The sequence below is a fragment of the Lepisosteus platostomus genome, chromosome 13, assembly GCF_059453375.1.
Source record: "Lepisosteus platostomus isolate fLepPlt1 chromosome 13, fLepPlt1.hap1, whole genome shotgun sequence".
Lineage (NCBI taxonomy): Eukaryota > Metazoa > Chordata > Actinopteri > Semionotiformes > Lepisosteidae > Lepisosteus > Lepisosteus platostomus.
Window position 1 is genome coordinate 14,935,630 of NC_142623.1, and position 26,894 is coordinate 14,962,523.

Consider the following 26,894-nt stretch of genomic DNA (forward strand, 5'->3'; position numbering starts at 1 on the left):
GCCTGGATGTGAGCAAGAATTTCTGAAACAAGTGAGCAGTGTTTTCAGGTTGTCGAAATGCTGAAAACAGACAATGTGAGCAAGGAAAAGTGAATCCCGGGGATGCTGAAAACAAAAAGAAAAAAAAAGTTTGTAGCTCACTGGCACAGCTTTCCTTTAGCTAAGGCTTTTTGGAAAATTAGGCAAAACTTTACAGTCCATGACGAAAGCTGCCAGGGTAACCATTCTGTCAGTCCAGTGGAGATGAAAATGACAGTGTCTGGTAATGAAGAGAGAAGGGCTTTGCCACAAGGGATTTAAAAGAGCAAGAGGGTGTTTAGTGGCTACTCGGATTGTCTCACTGAGATACCACCTGAACTACTCAGGTTAGCAATCCATTTCCCCACTCTTTCCTTTCATACCATCGAAGAGCTACTGTAAGTACTACAGTGCTTAAGCTGAACACTGTCGGTTTTCAATATTTTGTGCTTAAAACACAACATCATCCATTTTTTCTGCTACTCAATAAAACACAGTAAGAGTCCTTTCTAAAGCTTGAATTATTAAAGTTATATACCTAGAAGGTATTCCTGTCTTAAAATCACAGTTTTAAAAACATAAAAACTCAATATTTTCCCATTGAGCAGCTAGGATTATAGATTTTATGGACATTTAACTGTAACATCTCCAAAAATAGAAGATTTCTTCCTCATTTCAGTTACAGTTACAGGGCAATTCTGTTATGTGAGCCCTGACTCACAAACTGCATTTCAGTCCAGTTCAGTAGAGCCTAAATGTGGCTCAAGCCTACTCTGACTCATCCAGTGTTAAGACATTAAATTAACATTTCTCCACTGTGAATTCATGCATTTATGATCAAACACTGTTACTGGGTGAAAAAAAAAACACATTTTAAATTACTCAATGGTATGATTTATTAGTCCTGATTATAAATAAAATATTATGAAAAAATAAACCATTACCATAAAGACTCCTGATGTATTAGGAAAAATGTTTATGCCAATTAAGGCATATTGATTACTAATAAGCAGGAATTTGAAGCAATTTACCTCTGACTGGACTTTCAGGAGCTATATTTTACAGATAAAATTCATGGCCTGTCTAGAAAACAGTAATTGCAATCTATAGACCCTCATTTACAGAGCTGCAATTACCTAATCTAAGGTTAATTCCCAATCTGTACCTGTCAGCAATGTTCTAGCCTACTTAAGGTACCCAACATATTGTGTTAAGGTAGCTATCAGCAAAATCAGTAAGGCAATTAAAAATCGGTTCAATGCTCTTCTGGAAGACAACTAGTCACTTTTAGTCACTAGTCTCCTTTTAAAAATGGCAAATCTCACCTCTGATTCAAACTCCAGGCTGTCGTGAGAGGATGGCTCAGGCTCATTTATATATAAAAAGGACATTTATACAGGTATCTTTCTTTCATTCTTCACCTTTATCACACGGATAATGAGACAGAAAGAGGGGGCATGCAGCTGATCTGGTTGAAAAGGCAAGGGAAAAATATGTAAGCAAGGTTAAGCGCGACATCATCGGGCACTGAGGAGAGTCTGTGCAGTAAAAACAACTAGATGGGATTTTCATTTTCTAAAAGAAACTAGAAAGGTAAAGACAAATGTAGAAAAAGTTCAGTGTTTTTTCTCTGAGGTTTTGTTAACTCTTATCAACAAATTAAACTCTGTGAACATGGCATTAGATATATTTAGTGTAGGATTGACAAAATATTATTACTGTAAGTCAGTGCTGATTCTGGGGAGCCTGTTAGCCTAACCTTAGTCTTGTCACAAGTTACCATAAGACAACTCTGTTGTATCCATATCGTAATATCTGAAAAGCACCTGTTAAGTACAGAAACTACAGCACTACAGCATCTGATTTGGTTCACAAGTAAATGTGAGCAGTGAAACCAAAGACCACACAGAAAATAAATACTACATAGTAAAGCTCTCACCACAGAAATCCATGGAATACCCAAAGGGGACCGAAATCAGTTCAAAACAGCCAGGATTTACAAGCTGACACCTCATAGTCCAAGAGGAGCCACACCAATGAATTAAAGTACTGCCGATCCCACATAATCTTCTGTGTACCCCAGTAAGATACAAATATCAAAAGTTGCTGGTCCACAAGGGGGAGAATATTAAGACACCAAGAGTTAAAGCCAACAGTAATTCATTAAGTACTTCAAAAAGGGTTGTTTCAGTACACTGTCTAAGCCCCCAATGGACAGGTTCAAAGAGCTCATTAGATGCAGAATGAGATTGAATTGAGCTGCCCCTGCCCACTCTGGAATTTTACTGAGAAAAAGCGAACTGGAATTACAATGGTAGTTGTTATTTATGTGAGTGTCCTGGACGTTTTTTTTTAACTAAGATCTGATAGAAACGGGCTACAAATCTATATGTATAGACCTCCGCAGATGTCAGGGATGAGGTTATCAGCAAATGGACATACTGTAGAACAGAGAAGCTAGAAATGCACTTAGCTATGCATTTGAGTTTTCAAAGTACCGTAGCAATTTCGTATTGGTATAACAAGCTACTTTTATTTCAAGCAGTATTACTTCTTCTATAATTGCACTACAGATCCCAATTTATATTTTAAAAAATACATCAGAAGAACATGGATAAGCATGGCATGGAAAACGCTTTGCTTGTTAAATGCATAAAGGAATTCAGTGGGTTATTCTAGGCTTTAATATTTAATTCAGGAGATTAATGTGACAGGCAGATTTTAGAGGATTCTTTTTTAAAGGTTCTTTGTATTCAATTATTAGGTCTTTGCAAGCCATAGAAAAAAAATCATGGCTACAATTTAATGCAAATGACACCAAGAATTTGTGATTTCTAAGTCATTATTTTGGTGTAGTTCACTACATTTAAGAGAATGATTACTTAAGCCGTTGGGAGACAATTAGGATCTTGTTTAAGAAGTGGAGGTGAGATTTTTAAAAGCAGCTGCCAAGCTGTATTTAGTCCACAAACAAGTCTTACTGACTAAATTACAGGGCATTTTCCTTAATTATTCTTGCTGACTGCTAGTGATAACATCACATAAAAATGTGCTTTAGCCATCTACTACCTAATGGTTCCCTGAATCTGGAGATGTAAGGAAGGGTGGCCAGCCTGAACGTCTGAGAACATACAGTATCTACTTCTTTCTCTTGCATGTGGATAAATTCCCTTCCCATCAAATTCAACAATATTCTATATTGTTTGCAATTTTTATTACTAGTTTTTTTTATTTTTATAAAAGCATACAGTATGTGCAAAGCAACATATGAATATAAATGGATATTCTGTGCACTGCACAAGGCCCAAGCTATACAGATGCTGCTTGTCTTAGCAACTACCCCATTCATGCATATTCTCTCCATTTTGGGATAGTTCATTTTAATATGTCAACTTTCTATATATGGACAGAGTCATTGATCAAAATCAATCTACAGACACGAAGGATGCATTTCGTTTCCGAGGGTGACTGAACTGTAAATTGCGATGTGTTACCTTTAACCATGCCAGCCTGTTAGGGTTGTTGCTGGGCTCACGGTTGTGACCGTGCTCCCCTTGATGTATGATAATGTAGGAGATTCCAGTGCTCTGTGATGCCCCCTGCTGCCTGGCTACTGCATATATAGGCACTCTATAATTAGATACAGGGTTACATCTTATCACTAAGGAAGAAAAAGTATTTGTCCTCCTTGTCAGGTCAGGAGGGCTAATCTGGCCCTGAGAGTCTCTGACTGCCTGACTATCACAGTTACAGAAGAGGAGGGGGGGTGGGGTGGGGTGGGTGTTGCAATAAAGGGAGTAAAAGACTCTTTTTTCTGATTTCGTCATTCAAGCCTCCCTGATAGAGTCTTACATCAGCATCATGTGTCTCGGGCATTAAATTTAAGGAGGCTCTGAATTTAAAATGTGGCAGGCACTTGGCATTCCACAAGATTTAGTGCAGCTCATTAGAAAAATACAATAAGAAAGAAACAGGTTATATCCTTTTAGAGATCTATTCACTGACAGCCTTCCAGAGTCGACAGCCTTATTGTAAGAAATTATGCAATCAGCAAAATGCTTCTTAATCCAGATGAGACACAACTGTCTGACTGACACCAATTACAGTACATTGGTTTGCTTAACTATTATGTTGATGGGTTAAAAGATCAGGTTAGTACCTCATTGTGTTTTTGTGCAGAGTGTGAGTTTTTAAGTTAAGGAAAGCCTGACAGCATAAAAGGCAACATGTCTTTGGCCAAACACGTCAGGGTCTATAGGCTACATTTACAGGCCTTCTGGCTGCTCCTGAGTCGTGACTGCTTGGGAAGACATTGCTAACATGACAAAACAACGAAATCCCCATCGAGCAGTTAGGCAGTAGCTGCAGACCAGCTTTGGTGATGGGCCATTAAGAGTTTATGTTCCAAACCCAGTAAACAAACCTATTTTGTGCACACATGGGGCCATAATTGATTGTGCAGACAGACTGACCCTCATACAGTAAACACTTTTAATCAAACTGCTGAGTTTGCGCTGATTAGGAAGCACAGAAGCCAGAAATGGGTAAATCACAGAATTCAGCAGGTTCTACAAACTGTAGAGGAGGTACATGATAGCAGCAACATCCTTTTTTTCCCCATTGTTGGATCAGGAACATAAGAATGTAAGAAAGGTCACAGATGAGAGAAAGACATCCAGCTCATGTGGTTTTTAGTAGCTAACTGATACAAGGTTCTTGTCCAGCTACTGACTCAAATGGAGCCATATTATCGGCTTTATTAATTTGTTCATACCTGTCTGTTTCATTGTGCCTTTGTCCTGTTTTACTGCTGAGATGTGTCTATAAAGAAAGGTTTTCCTTATTTGTATTACTAACTACACTCCAGCAGGCGAAGGACATTTCTTTTGGCCTGTGAGTCAGAGCGGTGAAAGCTTAGGCAAACGAGCTGAGGTCTTTAACAGAGCAGTCAAGGCCCCAATGTGCCCAGCTTGCAATGTGACAGGTTATTCTCCGCTTTTTCCTGTCTGTATTTAATGATAATCAGCCATATAGTAGACGCTCTTAAGCAAAGTCTAGTGGGGAACTAGGGCATCATCAGCTGGTGTTGCAGTACGCTTTACCCAAACGATGATGAGCAAAGAAGCCCCGCAACTCCTTCAGGACAGCATGTGACACAGAGGACCCTGGAAAAACTCATGGGCTTGAACCCAGAACCCATGATTTGGAAAATAAACACCTTCAGCTAAACACCATCTATGCATCTGGAATTGTGTCTTCTGGAGCAGCAGTTGAATTTTATTGGGACTGTCACTCAGAGGAATTGGAATTGTTTCCATGGAGTGAGAACAGTTTCTCTGTTGACAGTGGAAAGCTCAGGAGATTGTTACGAAATTAGGTTTCTGTCGCCTAAATGACATTTAATTTGTGTTTGCAAGATATTCCTAAACAGTGGGTGCACCCAGGGAGGAGCTGATAAAATCTAGGAAGACAGCAACAAAATAATGTGAAGTCCAAACTAAATGAGGCTGTGCAAACAGTGCAGGGCAAAAAAAAAACAGCAATGTTGTGAAAGACAGAAGGCCTCTCTCATAAAATAACAAAACCTACAAATCACTAAGCAAATTTCAAGAAAAAAAAATGATGGGAGTACCAGCTGTATCACTCACTCAGAATTAAGTATGGTAATTGCTCAGATATTGATAGTCCTGAATTAAACAAAACTGAACAGCAGCAGCTTCAGATTAAATTCAAAGGCATGAGCAAACAGCTCAAGTAAACTGAAGGATTTATCCCTGTGTAGCTGTGCAGAGCCAATCTGAGTCATTACGTACTACAGTATATGTAATCATTCTGCTGCTTGACTTGAAAGCTCGAGCAGCAGAAAAAGTCTGTGAACTCAGAATCAGGTTTCAGACAGGAAGAAAGCAGGTTTTCAGTCTGCAGAGACATTAGCCTGCAGAAGTGAGGTGGACACTGGACAGAGTTCACCTCCAAAGATCCAGATGTGAATAGTGGTCACTAATATATTAACACATCTTTTTCACCGACAGACAGGAGAGAGGTCAGTTCTATAGAAGCCAACAGTAAAAAACACAAACCAGATAAACCAGAGGTCACATGCAGAAACGAATGCACCGAAAGTGGAGAAGTAGAGGCCCTTTTAAGGGTGATGGGGTTCCCATGAGTGTTGTAGAAGCTATTACCCTGTGTTGAATGGACTGAATGTGCTCCCCTTGTTTTTAGACTCTCATGTTCTTATGCTGAAAGACAGGATTGTCCCACGCTGAGCAAGCCTGTTGCCTAGGGCTAGGGTACGCAATCCTGGTTCTTTGAGTCCACCTCATCACATGATTTCCAAGCCTACTGTAACGAACAGTTCTTTCCGGACCCTATGTGGACGACACAATCCAGAATCGTGAGGAAACACTAGGAAAAAGATCATGCAGGAATACGGGGATAAAAACAGGGGGGCGTGTCCAAAGTGCGCTGGTGCACGGGGGAGGTGTGGCCGAGGCAAACAATCCAAAAGTAATCCAGAGAGGGAATCCAAGAACACAAGAATAAGTCCATAGCCAGGTGATCCATCCAACAAGGAATTAAAAACACGAACCGGGTCGGAACCGGCGGACAGGGAACCGGAACAGAGATTAAAACCTTAACGGGACCAGGCGCTTCCAGGTCCCTGACTCGCACGATATGGAAATCAGATGCAGAGCCCGGATGAAGGTCAGTGCCTGGCTTTTAAAGTGGACTGGGAACAGGGGTCAGGTGCACAGAATTAAATCCAAAGTGAAAGAGCCGGAGCGCCCTTAAGTAGGAGGGACTACAATCGTGACACCTACTGTGAACTACACAACAATGCTATGCTTAGGGTCACACCTGAATAATATGCCCTGTCCATTGTCCCAACCCAGAAAATAAAAAAATAAGAAAACAGAACCCTCCCCACCCCTCTGATAAACTCGCTCTCTCTCCTCTGCAGGTACAGAACATCTCGCAGTCCATGGAGGTGCTGCATCTCCGGACAGAGAGAGACCTGCAGTACATCACTAAGACTGGGTCCCTCGTGAGCGAAGTGAACAGTAAGCTGAAAGTGGCCTCGGAGAGCACCAGGACCTTGGACCCCAAGAGCTTTCAGGTAACACCACTCTCACATTGTGGGGCGGCGAGGGATATCACGAAACATGGCAATCAGAAACTGTGGTGGCTGATGCTCTTGTGTAGGTTCGATCAAGTATTCCCTCATCTTTTTTTAAACTGCTGTATAGGAGGGTCAAAAAGATTGTTGTGGCTATTATTTCTGTTATTTTCCATTAATTGTCACTGACGAAGAGCCCCAGCGACATCCGTCACACATCAACGGGCCACGGAGGTCTGAAAGAACGTGCGTGTGATTGTGGAAGAGCACGTGCAGTACAAGTGACCTCTCGACAGCAGTCCTCAGAGGGTTAATAGAGTTACAGCATAATGTCATAAGGTCAGAAACGGGTGGAGGCCATTCCTCCCGTTATGCTCATTGCATTGCTAGTAGCTTGCTGCTGTCTGCATTGCGGCCAGTGCTGGTCAGGCAAGAGCCGTGGCTGACTCCCAGCTGCCTTCACTGTCACAGGCTGCTGGTAGCAAGAAAAGTAAAAGTCCCAATTTCAACACAGGAACCAAACCCAGGCTTTGGGGGGCACGGTGTTCAGATGGAGACCCACCGACCGCCAGCTTGGGAAAACCAAAAATAGCCTCTTTCCATTTGATTTTCCTATTCACCATGTACCAAAATTCAAGCACTCAAATTCATAAAAATCTTCATTTTTCTTTCACCCCCCCCCCCCCAAAAAATAAAAAAATGCCCAGCTTTAAATCAACTTAATGAGAGCCCCTGACACGCTGGATGGGAAATAATGAATGGCGTCTCTTTCTCATTCAATCCAGCGTCGTTGTTCCTTGTAATGGGTTTTCATCTGTTCAGTGACAGTTTTTAATAGTGCTCTCTGCAGAACAGAGTTCTTTTTTCCTGACTTTGCCATTCTTTCCCCATTGATTACGTTAGTCAACATCACAAGCGTTCGCTGAGCACTGCATCTCGACCCACATCCGAGGTTCTGATGAAACTTCTGGAGAGTATAGTGAGTGGTATACAATATTGATATATGATAGAACACTGCACGGCTCAGTAAAGCAATCTAACATGTGCCCAGTGTCTTTCACAGGACATGCAGTGCAAATTAATCTTAATCACCGGTTGACAGGCGACAGCAGACTTTAGATTGAATCATCAATGCTTACCATAGTCACTCATGTTCCTGTGTAATCGGTCAATTTAGAAAGCAGGAAAACAATAGAAAAAAAACTGAGTTCACCATTCTTGTAAATTTATATAATCTCTACTGTAGCTCTTTGCCTCCGTGTCTAACACTGTCCATGCTCACTTTGAAGTGTGCCAAATGAGTAAAGACACACAATAGAGCTCCTCTTCCTTCTAATCAAATCCTTAAAACCCCCAACCCACTTTAAGTATGAAATACCTTGCTTCATTCACCAAGCAGCTTCTGCACATTCATTTCCGGCCTGCTTGAGAGGAATACATTGGTTTATGATGATGTGAACCCATACAAAAATACCAGATGGATGATGGGAGCCTTGAAGCAGCACCCTAGGTGATAGATTTAGGAAAAATGTGTTTACTCATTACTATCTTCTTCCGGACAACAGTAAATACTATAAGTAAGCGCAGAATTTAAATCAAGGGACGTTATGTTTAATTTAGTCAATAAATATATCAGACCTTGTCTAGAATGCTGTGCACATATTCTGGTCACACATCATATAAAGGACATTGCTGTCCTGGAAAGAGATCAAGGAAGAATCGCTGAATGAGTTTCTGGTCTATATAATATGTCCAACAGTACACTGACATGTTAAGAGATGTGTTAACACTTTGTGACACAGTGGGTAGTGGTTGATGCTGATTCCTTTAGGCCTTTCTAGAAAAAGAATGAATGTGATCCTCAGACCTAGAAACCGAGTGAGCAAGATGGGCCTGCTCTCCTTTTCTCCCTTTTCTATGTATCTGCATAGTCCTGCTCCATTCAGAGGAATGTCTTACTGACTTCCACTGGGAACGGATGCTCCCAAAGTGCCACCTACAGTATTCACATTTAAAAATGGCGACAAAAAGAAAGCCTGTTTCTGCAAGAATACTTTCCGCAAGAGTTTCAGTATGTTTCAGGATGCTATAAGGAGCTGCAGTTCTCGCTGTCTGAATTGCTTTCTGAACCTTTGGAAAGCTGGATTGCGCCACGTTTCAATCCATTTCACAAAAGTGACAGCCTTGCCAGGCTTGTATGGAGCTCGTATTTGTCTCAAAAGGGTGTTTTTACTTTTGTCACGTCACTGAAGTAACTCAATACATTTAATCAAGAGAACCCTTTACATCAGGGGCTGAACTGGCTTCAGCCCAGCCATATCTGTGTATAAGAAGTGCTTTTGAAAACGGAGGGCTTTTCGCCACTCCTGGATGCTCACATAGTGTGTGTGGTGCTTTTTTTTCTGATCAACATGTGAGACTGGGTGCTGGGTGCAATCGTGAAGTTCGCATTCGTGCTGCTGTCCTGCCCTGCACAGGGGTCCCCTGCACTGCAAGTATACAGTACAACAGATGACTCCCGGTACTCATCCTGCCAACCTGAGTCGCCTTTGTACGGAAACACTGCGGAAAAGGCTCTTCTCGGCTTTCGGGAGTAGCTGTCTGCCATCAAGCTCTGCCTTTTAATAACTCAGGCTAATATGTTTGCTTTGCTTCAAGGGAGGAACCAATTGAGCTGAAACATACACGACATATCTGAATACAGTACATGCTATTAAGCTGACAGGGAGACACGCTTGAAAACACGTCTGGTCACAGTAGCATTAGTAGCTGTTAAGGCAGAACAGCTCTCACACAAACCTGGAACACAGAGCAGGTAGCTGGCATGTAGTCTTTACAGTAGATTGTTAGCCTTAAGTGGTTGTATTCACTAAAACACACTACACTGGCTTCAAAGCACTTTCGATTATTAAAACAGACTTGCTTTTGTGCAATAAAACAGCAAATCTGCAATAATCCCTTCTAGACAATCGTAAATTACCTGCGTAATACCTGCCAGCTTTCATACAAATCAACTCGGGAAACACGTGCTAAACACTATAAGCACTGTAAATTTGCCCACTTTATTTGAAGAACTCCAAGCAGTCGAAACATCAATGCTTGCTTTCTACAAAATGAAATATTGTTTTTGTACGTTTCAGAGAGTTCTGTCAATACCTGTTTAATATTATTTAATAAAAAATATATTTTGTTATTGGTTACATATTAGTGTTCTGTACACAGTTACAGTACAATGAAGCTTTAATAAATAACACAATTTGTTAGAAGCAGCTTTGTTTCAAGCTTTTTCTTGCACTCCTGACTGCAAGTCTAAACCCTAACTCAGACGCACGTCTGAGTTTAAAAACCTCTGCACGTGAAAAAGAGGAATTTTCCCAAAATACGGCTCGCAGGTCTTATTTAAACAGCGTTTCTGTTGTCACACCGCCATTTGTGCCGACCTATTAATAACACGGCTCTTGATAGGAATAATTCCTGGCTTGGCTGGGTGTTCCCGAGAGCCGCTGAGCCTTCCCCCGATCTGGCACTCATAGCTGACTATGCGCAGCACTGCGCTGCCGACAGAAGATAAAAGCAAAACCAATTATTTATCTTCCCCTATCGCGCTGCTTACAGGAATGGAAAAAAAGGGAGGGAAAAAAGTGGGAGGCAGGCCAGGAGCTCTGCCTCCCGCGGGCCGGCGAAGTCCGGAGAGGCACAGGATGTTGGAGACGTCTCCCACCCGCCAGCAGCCGCCGCCTGGGCCGGTGCTGACAAGGGCGGGCTGAGCCAAGCGATCCTGCCATTGATCGGTCATCCCCCTCTCCCGGCCTCTCTTTCTGACGGCTGCTTCACAAGTTCTTGACAAGTTCTTCAATGGGAACGCGAGCAGTTCATTAGAATGCGCCCGTCATGGCCGTGGTGACGACCGCTGCCTTTGTGTTTTTAATGAACACGTTGACAGGAGCCTGTCCCCATGAAAGGAGAGATGCAAAGTGCAATATTTATGTTTTTACCAATTATTTCTCACCTGGAAGAGCTCCTGCTAGTTCTGTTGTTCTTCCCATGAGCAGAGCTATTCTCGTTATGTACAGCACGGTATCAATTAGTTGCAATATTTCACACTGCGTGCCCCTCGTGTATCTGTAATGCAATAGTTGAAGCTAATCCCGTTGGTGGTACTTTATTTGACCTTTCATTGGCATTTTGTCGTACGTTTCGGGGGCCTCTTTCAAACAGCTCCAAAGTCCCTATGCCTTTTCTGTGCTGATAAAGATCTGTGAGCTCCGCAGCGCCCTGCAGACATTTATCTGAATTACTGACCGCCAGGTGGTCGTGAGAAACCGCGCCCCACTGCAGGCTGCCTCGAAACGACAGGGCTGCGCTCTGTTGGGCCGTACGAATGACCTTCAGCCAGAGCCCAGGTGAGTCTGGCACAATGCCCCGAATCAGACATCTTGCTTAAATCGCACGACAACTGCATGGAGGCAGACTGTTAACTTACTGCGGCGGTGTGTGTGTGAGAGGGGCAGTCAATTCTTAAACGAGCTGTGCAATCCCCACTGTGCCATCTGAACATTAATATCTGTTATCACAATTTCCCCATACAAAGCCTGAAAAACCTTTAATGATTGCTCGATTCTTTTTGGATGTCTGTTTTTGATGGTTGTTCAAAGGAAGGAAAGAATGAGGCTGCCTGCTTAAAAACACAGTCTTGCAGTGTAACTGGAACTAGCTGCAGGATTAAACTTGATTCATTGTCCAGTCGGGACTGTCTGGACACACAATAAAACAATGTACACAAACCCAAGATAATTAAAGGGATGTTAACACTTTATTCCACTCTGGGTTTATCCAATGTTGCATTCCCGTAGTTCCTCCTCACTTTCTGAGTTCACCCCCTGATCTTCTGTGTACTATGCTGCTGAAACTAAATGGCTGCTACTGTGTGTCACCTACTGTAGGTGGGTGGTGCACATTACACAGCATAAATTGGATCCTCTTCTATGCATGTAAAATGCTTTGGAATTCTTTGGGATCAGAAGTGATACTGTATACTGTACTGTATATGTATACAATACATATATACTGTAGGCAATATCATTACTTATCAATTACAAAAAACATAAGCCACCTAAAATTGCTGACATTTTCTCAGGGGTCTTTTCCAGCATATGTGGAGACCAAATGAGACTGTTACACTGTAAAAGGGGCAGACTTCAGCTCTGCAGCAGAAACAGTGGTGCATTCCAATAGTCCACCCTTAGCTGTATCAATAGGCCACGTGTTGTACCTGGAAAGACTACTGCTTGAAAGCACTCCTTGTAAGTTTCTGTCTCTGTGTTTTTCACCATTACAAAAAACAACATATAATAAATAAAAGCACATACACATTCAAAAATCATATCAGGAAAATCCACACATTTGTATGATCACTGAGGACTGGTTTCAGATGCCAATTTATCTGATAGCAAGCTAGTTTTTGAAAAAAGGCATTTCTGCAGGTTTTAAATGCCTCCCTTTTGAACAGCATTAAGAAAGTCATTTCCATGGTCCAGTACAACAGACCAAAAAAAGTTAAATCTTTCCTTTTGAACCATGGTTTTTATTTCTAAGTATCTCTTCATTCTATTTAGCCACTGCCTTCAATTAAAATGAATGTCTTTAGCGGTTCTGTACATTTGCTCACATACAGAAGAGTCCTTTTGTTAGAAAGCTGGGCTTCATTTCTCTCCGTCTTACAGATGAGTTATGAATCTTGACTTCCCCACTACACACGTCAAGCAATAAGATTTACGAGACTTAACTTCACAGCTGTGAAACGGCAAATAAGATTTATGATTCCCTGCTACTCATCCAAGTAGTGCTAAATCATAAGATTTGCAAGAAACCTTGGTGAAGAGGTATTAGTTTAAGCTGTCTTCTCTGTTTCAGGCAACATGACCAAGAAAGTGAAAATGTTCCATGTGTTGGAATTGAGCGAGTAGGTGAAACTGAATTGGAATAGTGTAGTCCATATTCAGACGTATTAAGGACTATAGTACATATTAAACTGGAGTCCAAGCTACTAAAGATATAAATATCATTTGAATCATTGGAATAAAAAGTGCTATATAACTGCAACTAATAAGTCATTATTATTTGTATAAATTGATGCAGGGTCAACCACATTTTGATCCTCAGCAATTTGAAGCAAGTCCTGACTGCAAGTTCAATGTTCTGTATAAAGTCGACAGAAAGGCCGTGGTCTTACTTTTAAGGCAGGCGTCTGGGAAAGCACAGATCTGTCCAATCACCATGAACTCTGTTAGGTCCAGACTATGTGATTGTCTGAAATGCAGCACAGGAAATACAATTTGAAGAACTGGAGCATGTGAATTGACAGCACGGGCACGACCCTGTGAGGGAATGATAGCACAAGGAAGCATTGGTTAGGGCTCTAGACTGGAAGGATGAGGGTTCGAATTCTGGGTGGGGTCTGTTGTTGTACCTTTGAACAAGGTACTGGTCTCAGACTGTATCAGTAAATTGCCAGGGAACTTTAATGGACGTACGGCAAGTCACCATCGTCAATGATAATTTGCTCTGCAATGACGTACTTGCTGAAATAAAGGATGAAACAAGAATGTGGAAATGTTTTAATGTTTTACCACCCTGCAATGAAAGGGGTTTGGCATGTTTAGAAAAACTAATAATTCTAAGCACCTTAGTTTTGTTTTTTTTAAGCATGACTAATGAGTAAAGATTTCAATTTTTATCTTTGACAGTGCCGCAATGCAGTGTTTACATATATTTTAAAAACTATCCAGGCAGCTTCGCTTGAAATTGGAAAGCAGTTTAACAGCAAAGCGCTCGTCAAACTGTGGCGAAGGGGATTCCTGCTGTAAACGCCTTAGGCAGGGGTACCCCTGAGCGCTGACAGCTGTGGGCTCGCCAACTAAGAGTGGAGCAGCTCCCCGAGTTAACCTGATCCCACAAGCGGAGGACCCCAGTAGACAAGATCCAGGGGCCACTACAGCAGAACCAAGAGCACATAATCAGGAACTGGGCTGCAGATCATTGGCACTTTCTCCTAATCCATTTATTTTATCTCGTGTTTATCTTGCTTCTCAATCCTATTAGCTTAAAAAAAGAGGATACTGATACTACCGCACATTTAGATCTGGAGACGCACAGTTCCAGGCATTAAAGCGTAGGCAGGTTAGGAAGGACACATAAAATAGTCATGCACACCGCAAGATGTTAGCTTAAGTCTTTTTTTGGCTTTTTGAAGGTTTTGAAGGTTATTTTCCAATTATCATTGGTCCCTCGCCCATGTGCTGTAAAAATACACACCAGTTAAGGGGTATGATGAAGCCATCACCCTCCAGGGTATTGGGAGCTCAGCCAAAGAGAAGTTCAGCAGGCCTTATCTTTACTTCCTGCTTTACAGAATTCTAAAGAAATTTTAATGATCTCTCTGGTTACATTCTGTGTTATGTTTTACAGTGTCTGATTTGTGTGCTGCCCACTGAGGATTCGTTACAGAAACATAATTAACGCTGTCAGGAAAACAGACAGCTTGCATTCACTCTGTATTAAATGAAGACTGCAGTCCGTGTTCGTTCCTGTTTTATCTTTTTCCATATCCGCTACAGTTAGGGACTGCAGTGTCAATCTATGCTTAAATATATCATCAAAAAGAGCAGGAAAATTGGATGCCTTTTAAAAGCCAAATTGGAAACAAAATACAGCAAAGCGCTCAACAGAATCCCGGAAAAAAGCAATGCCTCATTTCCATTAATATGACCTTGGGCATTGAGGTCCATATCATCTGGGACCATCAGAGTGCTCCTGTTGGTGGCTGGTGGGAATGGAAAGCCATCCAGCAAACTAAATCTCACCCAGAACACTGCTACATAACTGAAAGCAGGTATCTAAATACCTGTGCCTACATAGAGGTTAGGAAAGAAACCTCCGTATCTGTAATTTGAGATGATATGCTTCTGCATGACTCCATTACTTCTCAGAATGTTCTCTAAAATCTTCAACACCAATTGAGCTAGCCATGGCACTCATATCCACAATTGCTTCTTGGGATCCTAGTGTCTGTAGTGTCTGGATACATGTGAGATTTTAATTATTACTATTATGGATTGGTGTAGTAATCTGGATCATATATTGTTTGTTATTTTGTTGTTGTTATTAAATCTGGCTTCAAAACAAATTGACCAAAAAAACTGCAAAACACGAGACAGAAGAATGTCAGCAAGGTCCCCATTTCTCCTTCATAGACGAACAGCCTGGTCATGATTATCATCTCCAGCTGCATCGTCTCTGCAGTGGGGCAGCTGCCGAAAGCAAAGTCAGGACCCCTGCCATGCTGGGGCGAATTTGGACAAGGTGCAAGCAGTAGATTTAGAATTTAGAGATGCTAAACACTGTCACATATAGTTCTTTGCGTGAGTAAGAAGGCTCTGTATTTTCCAAGTATCCAAATCACCAGGGATCTGATGTACTCTGGGCAAGACTGACCTTTTCACAGATATTTAGTAGGCAGCGTACCTGATAAAGCGAGAAGATGGGGAGGTCCCTTTTGAGAGAAGTCTGTACAGAAGAGAATATGAGTCACGTTCATTTTATCATAATGCTATTCATGCTAAAGGAAACCTACCTTCATTGAGAAGATGTGTCCCCTTGTTATTTAACAAAACCATAGAGGACAACAGAAACATTTGCACTGTAGGGCACTGCATATTGATGTGTTTTTGTCCCGACTTATTATGAAGTGTTTTAACCAAAAGAATATCAGCGGACAGGAGAGGATGACTGTGGTTTGAGCTGCACAGATGCTTAGGAAGAGAAAGAGACAGATGCTAACTATGCTTTTAACCACGGCTAATGTGCACTCCTTTATTTGTTGCTCCCATTAACCCCCTCCCCCCTCCCTGTTATCTAATTAGCCATCTCAGTGCTAATTTGCTAAAGTAACCTGAACATGAAAAAATCATTTAAATCTGCAATATGAATAAACCTAACGTCAGTGCAAGGTTACAGAGGGATACACGGGCCTTCAGCTGCATTATATAAAGCGAGTTGCTGTGTTTTTTCAATTGCAATGTATCCCTTGTGAAGGATCACTGCAAAGCCAGCAACACTAAGCTGACTGCAACCTGTCAAGTGGAACTCCAGCGTAGGAGTTTTCACAGGCCATGTCCTCCTGCAGGTCTGCAGGCTGTGTCTCCCAAGCCGAGAAACATCACCTTCATTTTACTTAATTGCTGTTCTTGCCTGCTTCTCGGAGACAGATGAAAAGCGACATGGGCCAGCTGTAAGATGCCAAGAAAAAACACAAAAGACATACCAAAAAGACAAGGTGAAGGAGCACAAGTTGCAACTGCACAGCGGGTTATGGCCAAGAATATTTGTGGAGGCAGTGATGATCCACTCAAACATATAAAGACTGGCCCTGAGTACCAGGAAGACCAACATTGGCCACTGGCCTATCGGGACTACATTCTCAGATGTAGTCAGACTGTTAACTTGTCTTTGTTTGCAAATACTTAACTGCAATTTCTGCAGAAGAAGACAAAGATAATATGGTAACAGTATTAAGTCCACCCTGTTGCAGTGCATCTGCTCCTGAAGAGCTTATGCAGCCAGAAAAACCGACAGAGCAAAACGTGAAAGGCATATGCAATTACAGAAACACTGGAGGGCTGCAAATTCAGTAGGCCGCTGGGAGTGAAACACTTTTATCATCTTGCAGCTTAATAGAATATTGAATACTGTAGACCCTCGAGGTACTGCTGCACACCGGGAGGCCGAAAGACCTCCTGTGTTTCATTAAGTTCCTCACTCAGGCCGTGTAACCTTGCTACATGTCCCTTCATCTCAGCAGGTTCCAGCATTAGGTTAAACCAACAGAAGGCTCCGTCTTGTTTATCTTAATGCATTTAACACCTGCGGGCTTTCGAACTTGAAATAAAGCACCTGGCACAAAACTTTTCACACTGGTTAGCCACTACAGAGAAGTGCAGAGTCCTACCCTGGTACAAGCTCAACTACATTGCTAATAACTAGCTCAACTATTATGCTATTGCAGGAAAGCACAGAGACTGGAAGGGGCAAAAGTGGCACCTGTTAGCTGTAACCAACACAATCAAAAACTGGAAAAGCAAAGAGACCTGGAGAATGAGGTACAGGAGGACATTAGACCTCAGACAAACTGCACACTGCTACTTTTTGAAATGCCCATGTCTTTCCTGGGATCATATTTCTGTAACACCTGTCAGTAACACTGAAATAGATTTCAGAACCTGCTGCACATGACAGCAATGCTTCAACAAGAAAATTTCTCAGGCAACGAAAAACTAACCTGAACATCTTTCAGGCACTAAATACTAATCTTCCAAGTGGGTCAAATATGAAAAAAGCTCAGCAAAGGTCATGAAAAGATTTACATGTTTGGTTACTGATAAACCTTAATGCTATGTTTGAAGTTTAAAATAAAGTGATTCTAAATAAGGATTCTGTAGATTCTCCATATAAACTTGCAAACTGAAAGAAATCCTTTATGCCCCAAAAACTGCATTAATAAATCATTTAACATTACAGTTTTCCTAACAGGACCTTGCAGCCAGTGGTTATAAGACAGGATATACTGCATATTTACTGTCTTTGATTTACGTTATGGCAACAACTACTTAAATACACACTAAACCCTAATTTATAACAAGGAAAAGTGTTAGAGTATGAACTTTCATAGAGTGGAGCTGGGTCACTTAACATCAGGAGAATTATAAGAGCTACTTAAAAAGAAACTTGTATCATGTATCCTAGAAACTGGTTCTTGTGAATAAATGTGGATGGGCTGAATATGTTTTCTCATTTTCCTGGTATGGATTTTTTCTTGTTTTCTATGGTCTTTCTTTTCTATAGATTTTTTGAAGGTAATAAATCTCCACTCTCCATCATTACAGAGACTTCCCTCCCAGTGAAGACAAGATATGCTTATTAACTGTAATTAATATTTAAAGCTTGCAAAATGATCACAATCAATAACTGTATCAGAGAGACAAATGAGAAAAAAAAGAATGGCTCCTATTGCATGAAATTTTGATGTTCCCGAGCTTCAGGGAGAAGTGGGAAGGATTTTTCCCCCTGTGATTGGAATATTTTGGTGTGCTGCAGATACAGTACAGTACATGCAGCATTATGGAAGTTTTGTTGCAGCTGAAAGTGCAAATTATGATTGTTGTTTGCAGTTTGCTTTACAACTCAATTTGATGTACTGTAAATACACTTTTTTGTTTAATAACCTAATAATAATAATAATAATAATAATAATAATAATAATAATAATAAAAATTGCTTACACTTATATAGCGCTTTTCTGGACACTCAACTCAAAGTGTTTTACAGGTAACTGGGATCCACTCCACCACCAATGTGCAGCCCCACCTGGATGATGCGAAAGCAGCCACACATCACACATCAGCTACTGTATTACTGGGGAGGAGTACAGAGTGATTAACTCAGTTCAAAGATGGGGATTATTAGGAGGCCATGATTGATAAGGGCCAATGGGAAATTTGGCCGGGATGCTGGGGTTACACCCCTACTCTTTTTAAGAAACACCCTGGGATTTTTAATGACCACAGAGAGTCAGGACCTCAGTTTTACGTCTCATCCGAAGGATTGCGCCTTTTTTACAGTATACTGTCCCCATCACTATACTGGGGCATTAGGACCCACATAGACCGCAGGGTGGGCGGTGAGCGCCCCCCGCTGACCCCACTAACACCTCTTCCAGCAGCAGCCTTAGTTTTTCCCAGGAGGTCTCTCATCCAGGTACTGACCAGGCTCACACCTGATTAGCTTCAGTGGGCTGCCAGTTGGGAGTTGCTGGGTGATATGGCTGCTGGCAATATAATGATGAACTTTTGCTGTTGGAGGTACAGGATCTGAAATGCTCTCTCAGTAAAGCTGGGTCTGGCAGTGTTAGAGTGTCCTTTTACCAGTCAGTCACAGTTCCTTTTAGTCAAATACTGCTCCATGTCTTCCAGGAGCTGAAGGACAAGGTGAATCAGCTGCTCCCCCTGCTGCCCGTCCTGGAGCAGTACAAGACTGATGCGCGCATGGTGGTGAAGTTGAAGGAGGAAGTACGCAACCTCTCCTTGGTGCTGCTGGCCATTCAAGAGGAAATGGGCGCCTACGACTACGAGGAGCTTCAGCAGAGAGTGCTGCTGCTGGAGGCCAGACTACATGCCTGCATGCAGAAGCTGGGTGAGTCTGGGTGAAAGGGGAGTGCAACTGTTGGATGGTGGCTGGTCACTCTTTTAGGGACCTATGTGGAGTTATGTGAAGATCCAACATCTATCCACCCACCCATTTCTGACTGCTTTACCCAGTACAGGATAGCAGGGGGAGCCAGAGCCTATCCCAGCAAGCCATAGGCACAAGGCAGGGTACACCCTGAACGTCAGTCCATCACAGGACAAACACAGACACACTCACACCAGAGCCAATTTTACCAGAAGCCAATTAACACACCAGTATCTCTTTGAGCTATGGGAGAAAACCAGAGCACCTGGAGGAAACGTGGTTAGAATATAAACACTCCACGGAGACAGCACCCCGAATTGAACCCAGGGCCCCAGCGATGCGAGGCATCAATGCTAATCACTGCACATCTGTGCCACAGCGGACAGAATGCATAATCCGCACATGGGGTTCAATTTCTTTTCTGCAAATCAGAACCTAAGATGCTCATTTTAGAATTTCTTTATTTTTCTTAAGAGCCCAGTGTTTTACAGCTGAGGAGGAATGATGATGAAATTGGGAGAGAGCTCCTCACCCAGTTCAGAAGGAGCCAGGCTGCTCCACATGTCAGCTGATGTTAGTCACGATCGACTTCCAGTCCCCTGCCATGGGGTTACTGGAAAGTCACTTCCATCCCGATATCTGGAATGGGTGACATCATCACGCTAATGCACTGTGATTGCTACAATATGTCCTTATACTATCTCCGACACACCTCCCCCTGGGCTCCTTACCAATACTCTCCCCCCAGCCTCAAAACATCCTCGACTTGAAAGCAAAAAAGGAGAGGTCTCAGAGTAAGACACAGCTGGGGGCTTCTATTATCTTCATCTGAACAGCTACCGTATGCTAGGCAAGATACAGCCAATCAGATACAGCTGCCAACCTAACCTGATGAAACAGAAATGGACACTTAATAGTACGGTTCTTTCAAAGAAAAGACACTAATTCTGTTGAATCACAATACTCGGGGGGGGGTTTGTAGGGTTTTGACCACTATAAGAATCTGTTTAAGTATGAAGAGTCACAAATCATCAATAAAGAAATCCATACTATACATACTGTATACAGTGCAATACAACAACCCTCTTCCAATGATGTCCCATTTTGTTGATTTACAAATTATGTTTACACATTTTTTTCAGGTGAATATTTTTAAACAAGACTTAAATGTCTTGTATAAAGGAAACAAAATCGCACAGCACACTGGTTCTAATAAGGGGTTAGTATTGACATTGAAAGTTTTATCATATTCTGTTCAGTGACCCTTTAACCCTTCCACCCTCCTATGCCTACTTCTTCACAGGCTGCGGGAAGCTGACGGGAGTAAGCAATCCGATCACAATCCGGGCCTCGGGGTCGAGGTTCGGCTCATGGATGACGGACACCATGATCCCCAGTTCGGACAATCGGGTAAGGGAGCTGGGGTTTCTTCTTTAGACAACAGTCACAGGACAGGTAAAGGGACATACAGTATGTAGTTACAGAAAGTCAACACCCGGTGCTGGATTCTCAAACTGACCTTCATCTGGATCTCAAATTATCTGTTAATGTGTCGTTTAAGGTTCCAACTATTCTTGCTGCCTCTTATTTGCCCATAACAGTCTTTCCCAACAATCCACATGTCGTCACTAAACTGAAATTACACATGGCAGTCACACAGTAAAGACAGATTCCAGATGCTGGCACTTGGAGAATGCTCTAAACAAAGTGTATTTGTTGCTTAAAATATACAAGATGCCCAATATATTGACCAGGGGAGGTCCTAATGTGTTGGCTGTTCAGTATTAGGTTATGGGAGTATAGAACCAACTACTTAGCCATGGTGTTGAAGCTGTAATCCTGGTTTCGTTCCAAGAAACAGCTGGACCAGATCCTTGGATCAATAATCTTCTAACTACCAAATGGGTCAGATGGGCTATTCTAAGCCAGTTTTGTTTCCTTCTTCACTTCTGATGACGCAGGAGAAGTGAATACTCACAAGAGGGAAGTCATCTACTCTTTGTCTTACTTCTGCCTTACGATCTGTAAACTTTCACTTGTCTTTGAAGTGCACTGTTAGCTTTCACCTTGTGGCTGTTCCCTTCTTCCCTGTCCTTTGCATTTATTGAATATACACAGCGTGGGCAATTAGCCATCTACAGATATCCCAAGACATCTACCTTGCACATCAGCACTGTCTCTCTTACTGAAAATTTAAGCTGGGGGTCCTTAAAAGCTTGGCTTCCCCATAAATGGCCGTGCAATCTGTTCAAGAATTGCCCATGATGTAACAAACCTGTCTGTTTCATAGACAGCTGCTCTGCCTATTCCTGAAGTTACAAGAACTGCTTTAATGAGGGAGGATAAGGCACTGGTTCTTTTGATTTGCAAGTCGTCATCAGCACCTCCAGGGTGTATCACAATCATGAGTTTCTAACCGATTTATATCTTTGTATTGAGTGTAGTAAGTAAAAACAGGCTTAATGAACTGTTTCGAAAATGCTTTCTTTATTATGTGTAAAAATGTGAAACCCCTTCAAATGGGGTGAAAAAAACCCACAAACTGCGCCTGAAATCATTAGCAAAACTAATGTTTTGGAAAAATCTACAAAAGCCTCACAATTGCAAACAACATATTTAAAATCAATTTATGATTCAAATGAGGCTGCAAATACACTAGGAAAAAGGAGGGGAGGGGAAGGGATGATAATTTAAGAGAAAAAAGTGACTTGATAAAGGGTTTAGTTTTTTCTGAAAGTATAACACTTCATAACTTTCATAACGAGTGCCAGGATTATCCATTTGAGCTTTAAAACCACTCAGCACTCAGAACCACTCATCTTACAGAAAGAGAGAGAACCACCACTACTGTCAGTGCAGCAAGGAAATTTACGGACATTTACAGATCAATCAGAGGCAATAACAAAAACAAGATATCCAGTCAATTACACAATACATTTTCAGTGTTTTTCTTTATATTTATTTGAAAGTAGTCTCTGTTAAAAACACTATTTCCTTTCAACACAATATCTGTCTGGCGTCTCCAGCACAAGACCTGGACTTCACAGGCATCCTGCCCAGCACAGTGTGGCTCCTCTCTCTCAGCATGAAGGTCAGCTTAATAAAGACAAGCTGATCAGCCATCCTTGGTTGAAAATGAAAAAATACCACAGTGTTGAAGCTGAAAAATGGAAAAGAACCTCTCCGACACATTAACTACCAATGGGGGTGACAAAAATGAGAGATTTATGTGTCTGACATTTCGAAGGTCTGCTACAACCATTTCTTAATGCACATTTTGGGAACAAAGCTAAGGTTTCTGTATCACATGCAGGCTCTGGCTTGAGTGCCCTTTGGCTCTCCCTGCCCCTCTGCTGAGGACAGACGTCTCTAATAACTCATCTCATTAAGGTGCGGTGGGCCCCGATAAGCCTCCCAGGGTGATTAATGGACCCATCAACAAACCTAGGATTAACGAGTTGTTTTCACAATGTCTGCACCAATCATCACTCTAATTACCTATGCTGTCATCATGCTGGGACAGCGAAATTATAAACAAGACAACCCCCCCTCCCATATGTGCCTCCATTCAACAAGTGTTCTTTCTTTACTTCAGTCTTTAAACTTGCAAGCCGATGTTCATACTGCACAACACAGATGTCGCACTCCGAGAGGACGCCTGGCATACATGGCTAAGCAAATTGCATCTGTCAGGGACCAAAGTTGCCTTAATTAAGCAAAGTGCTTGCCTAATCGATCAATAATTTACAAGTGTTGCCATTCAATAGAATTATGTGACTAAGGATGACCCATAAGGCTAGAGCCAATGAGGTGTCCTTAGCAGGAATCACACACCTGGACCAAGGCCCAGCCATTTGGGCAGTGACAGAATGAGTAAAACGGGGAGTTGGAGTCGGCATCATCTTCAGATTCAGCCACAAGACTACAAGGTCAAAGGCCAGCTCATATTATTTGTATTCCATGAGAACTTTTTCTCCAGTCCTTGCTAAGACTCCTTCTCTGGTCCTCAAGGACAAGAGTCCTGAGGATTTCACAGGTACAGTACATTTTATTTAGCAACTGATTGAGAACAAAAAAACAGAGTTTTCAACTTAGTTAATTAAGGGGCTTAAAAATCAAGAGAGAGAGGCAGAGGACATGGGAGAGGTGGAGCTGTAGTACAGATCACACTGCCCCACTCACGCAGTGATGCAGCTGTGCTTCTCCAGCTTGCCAGTCTAGCCCTGGCACTGGTGGCCATTAACTCCTCTTCTCTCCTCCACTGTCGCACTCTTGTTCTGCACTGGGTTTATCAGTTCCATTGCTCTGTCCGATAGGTTTGGAAATGATTCCCACCACTCAGAAGTATACTATGTACAAATATAAATAAATAAATAACCTTCATGGGCGACATGGTATCGCAGTGGTTAGCATTGCTGCCTCACAGCACTGGGTCTCCGGGTTCAGTTCCTGAGGTGCTGTCTGTATGGAGTTCATTTGTTCCACCCATGTTCATGCAGTTCTCCTCCCACAGCCCAAAGACATGCTGGTAGGTTATTTGGCTTCTGGGAAATTGGCCCTGGTGTGAGTGTGCTCTGCATTGGACTGGCATCCTGTCCAGGGCGTATCCTGCCTTGTGCCCAATACTTGCAGGGATAGGCTCCATGGATAAAGTGGTTATTGAAAGTGATGTAAATAACCTTCGCTTGCCCCCCTGTACAATGAAGGAATTGGCCAGACAGTCTGGCACAATGAGGCTGGCAAGAAACTAACCCAAACCTGTGGGTTCCTGGCGTGATACTTAAACAATTTCCAATTTGTTTAGCAGTCAGATTTCCAACTATTAAAATACAGATATGGGGATAAAAAAGACAGGAAGAGCAGTTAATTTGAGCAGCTGGTGGGCTGCAGTTCACCCTATTCTCCCCACTGACTCAAGAGCCAAGCACGACACTGTGCAATGCAGTGCAAGCTTTTTGTTTCATTAGTATTCAGTTTCCTAACTTTTTTGCTTTATCACTTCCCAAAGCTCGATTTTTATTATTAAGACATATTTAGTTGCCCAAAGTCTAGAGTGAGGACATCAAATTGCAGTTTTGGCAAATGCATTTATTCTTAGATCGTGCATGGAACTTAAACACCTGCAAACAAGCTTCACTCTGAATATGTCCTGAGACACAGTAAAAAACCCAACAGCACTGAAAAAACTGCCCTTAAAGCATCAAATTATAGACTTAGAATATGTGTGTTTTATTAAATTTAAATCAATTGGTTCAGAAAGGTTTTATGATACAGCCTGTTAGGAACGGCGATACAGTAAGAACAGCAGAGCCCATCTCTCATGTCTAAGGCCCTTGAAAATTATGGTTGTATCCAAACACACTTGCTACCCTGGCTTTTAGCCTCCTAGTAAATCTTCCCTCAGATCCTAGTAAATCGTCAGCTTTTCCCTCGTAAAGATCTTTATGGCTCTTCTGAAGTTGATGTGTTTCAAAGTGAAGCTTAACTACGAACAAAAAAATTGATAACATCATAAAATCGCAAAAGCCTGAGGTTGACGTTGATTGTTTAATTATTCTCCGGCTCGGTTTTATTGGAGAAGTCTGACATCTTGAGGTTTTGAACTTAAAATCCTGACAAGCTGGGCTGTCTGAATTTCTGAGGCTTTATCTTCGGATATGAGAATTTATGGGTCATTATGGAGTGCAAAAATATCTTCTACTTTAGATCAGCTTCCATTTTTTACCAAAGTCTTTTTATAATGATCACCATCACAAAGCCCTTTAAACACAGAGAAAAATAAAATAGACAAAGACAGACAAAGAATCACCAAGTGATATAACAAATAGGGTTATAATGATGTAAAACCCATTTATAAAGGACTGGATTTACAGCATTTTACAATGGCATGCATTTTCACAACACTCAAACTTATATACAGTATATACATGTATAGACACACAAGAATTAAATCCCTAAATTATTTTGCAGATTTATAGCCAATTATGATTCCTTTTCTAAAGATTTGAGATCCTCTTCTACTGTATAGATCAGTGTATGCAGTCTTGCGTCTTCCTCAAATTAATATACAATTGTCAGCCTGTCCCCAATCAAGTAAGTGTTAACACACACAGCTAGGCCTGTTTATTACAGATCAGTGGATGTCAGTGCTGTTACAAACACTGCATTAATTAACTTCTGAAAACTTCAGATCCAGCGCTCTTTCCATTACCTCAAAGAAGCCCCAGGGTATCAGGCAGATATCACATAAGTGACCTACCAACCCCTACGTTATTATTTTCATTTTAATTTTTTTTGCTCATCAACTGGCCGACAGGTCTTAATTTAATTTCAGCAAAATTAAAATAAAAAAAGACACACGGCCCTGTCTGGGTTGATTAAGTCGTCCAGCAGAAAACGAGATGCGATCGCAGCAGATCAGAGGAGGCCGTCAGCAGCAACGCCAGCATGAGGGCCCTGCACTCCTCCCGATGCTGGTTCAGATCTTAAATTAGTATTGATTCTGATTGCTTCCGCCCAGTCCCGCTCAGAAAGCCATCCACATCCAAAGGCCATCAGTCAAAAGAGCTGAACCTGGCACTTAACTAAGGACGTGACCTCATATTATTAATAAATCCTGTAATAAACCACGCTGGTGTGCTGGGAGAGGGAGGAAAGGGCAGAGGGGTGTCTTTTCATTGTCATGCCCATAGTACTAGAAGCACTGTTGTTCTAGAAGCATGCGACTGTAAAAAGTCAGATGCTTCAGGGCATTTAAATTAAACTACAAAACACAGGGCTTGCAAAAGGAGTCGTGCTCGCCACTGGCTCAAGATCCCAGCTGCGTAAGAAGGCAGCCAAGGTGCAGAGTAAAAAACATCGATGTCAAGCAGAAGTGTGTGTCCGGTCAATGCCCACCTTGCATGCTTTCAGAGTGTGTGGCACACTCTTGTGTCCCACATATGCCAAGAGTTGCATTCTGTAAAGACACATTCAGTTCAAAAACAAAACCACACATTCAGAAAAAGTGGTCACAGGGTGTTATCTGTCATTTTTAGATTCCCATGCTCCTCAAGCAATTTCCTTGCCCCGCCCTTCCTTTAAAGCCTGGAATAAAAACAATCTATTAACAGAGGTGCCTTTGGAAATACATGCCCATGTGCAGGACATGCTAGACCGTGAACCTTAGAGATGCCTCCTTCTTTTTCTGGGACTCTTAATTGGTGGCGGCCATGCTGGACCTCAGTCTGACCTGCTCAATTACAGAGATGTCAGAAATCCACTGCCTCCCTAACGACCATGCAGGATCTCCAAACACAAATCTCTTGCTCCCTCCTCCATGGTCATTAGCGCTCGGGAAGCAATTATCGCTCCCCCATGCTCGCCTATAGGGAGCTGGTTGGGACGTTCTCTTTACTGAGAATAATTGGCTTGATAAGAAATTTTTCAAAGCAGAAAATGATGGAGCGTGATCTCCTCACCATGGGTGGCC

General features: G+C 42.0%; 1 protein-coding gene and 2 long non-coding RNA genes across 5 annotated transcripts in view; 2 read left to right on the forward strand and 1 right to left on the reverse strand.

Moving 5' to 3' along the window:
- The window catches only part of LOC148650036 (uncharacterized), a 195,124-nt gene that overhangs the window by 162,648 nt on the left and 5,582 nt on the right, over positions 1 to 26,894 (reverse strand). The window lies entirely within an intron of this gene.
- Positions 1 to 26,894, forward strand: part of LOC148650037 (noelin-2-like) — a 114,354-nt gene that overhangs the window by 85,860 nt on the left and 1,600 nt on the right. For all 3 annotated transcript variants that reach the window (XM_088603432.1, XM_088603430.1, XM_088603431.1), the window contains exons 3-5: positions 6,983 to 7,138; positions 19,165 to 19,384; positions 20,727 to 20,833. In XM_088603432.1, coding sequence (XP_088459558.1) covers positions 6,983 to 7,138; positions 19,165 to 19,384; positions 20,727 to 20,833 — 483 coding nt within the window. The remainder of the gene's footprint in view (positions 1 to 6,982; positions 7,139 to 19,164; positions 19,385 to 20,726; positions 20,834 to 26,894) is intronic.
- On the forward strand, positions 7,152 to 7,820 carry LOC148650038 (uncharacterized). Its single transcript, XR_015926008.1, has 2 exons — positions 7,152 to 7,576; positions 7,610 to 7,820. It is a non-coding gene; the product is annotated as an uncharacterized LOC148650038 (long non-coding RNA).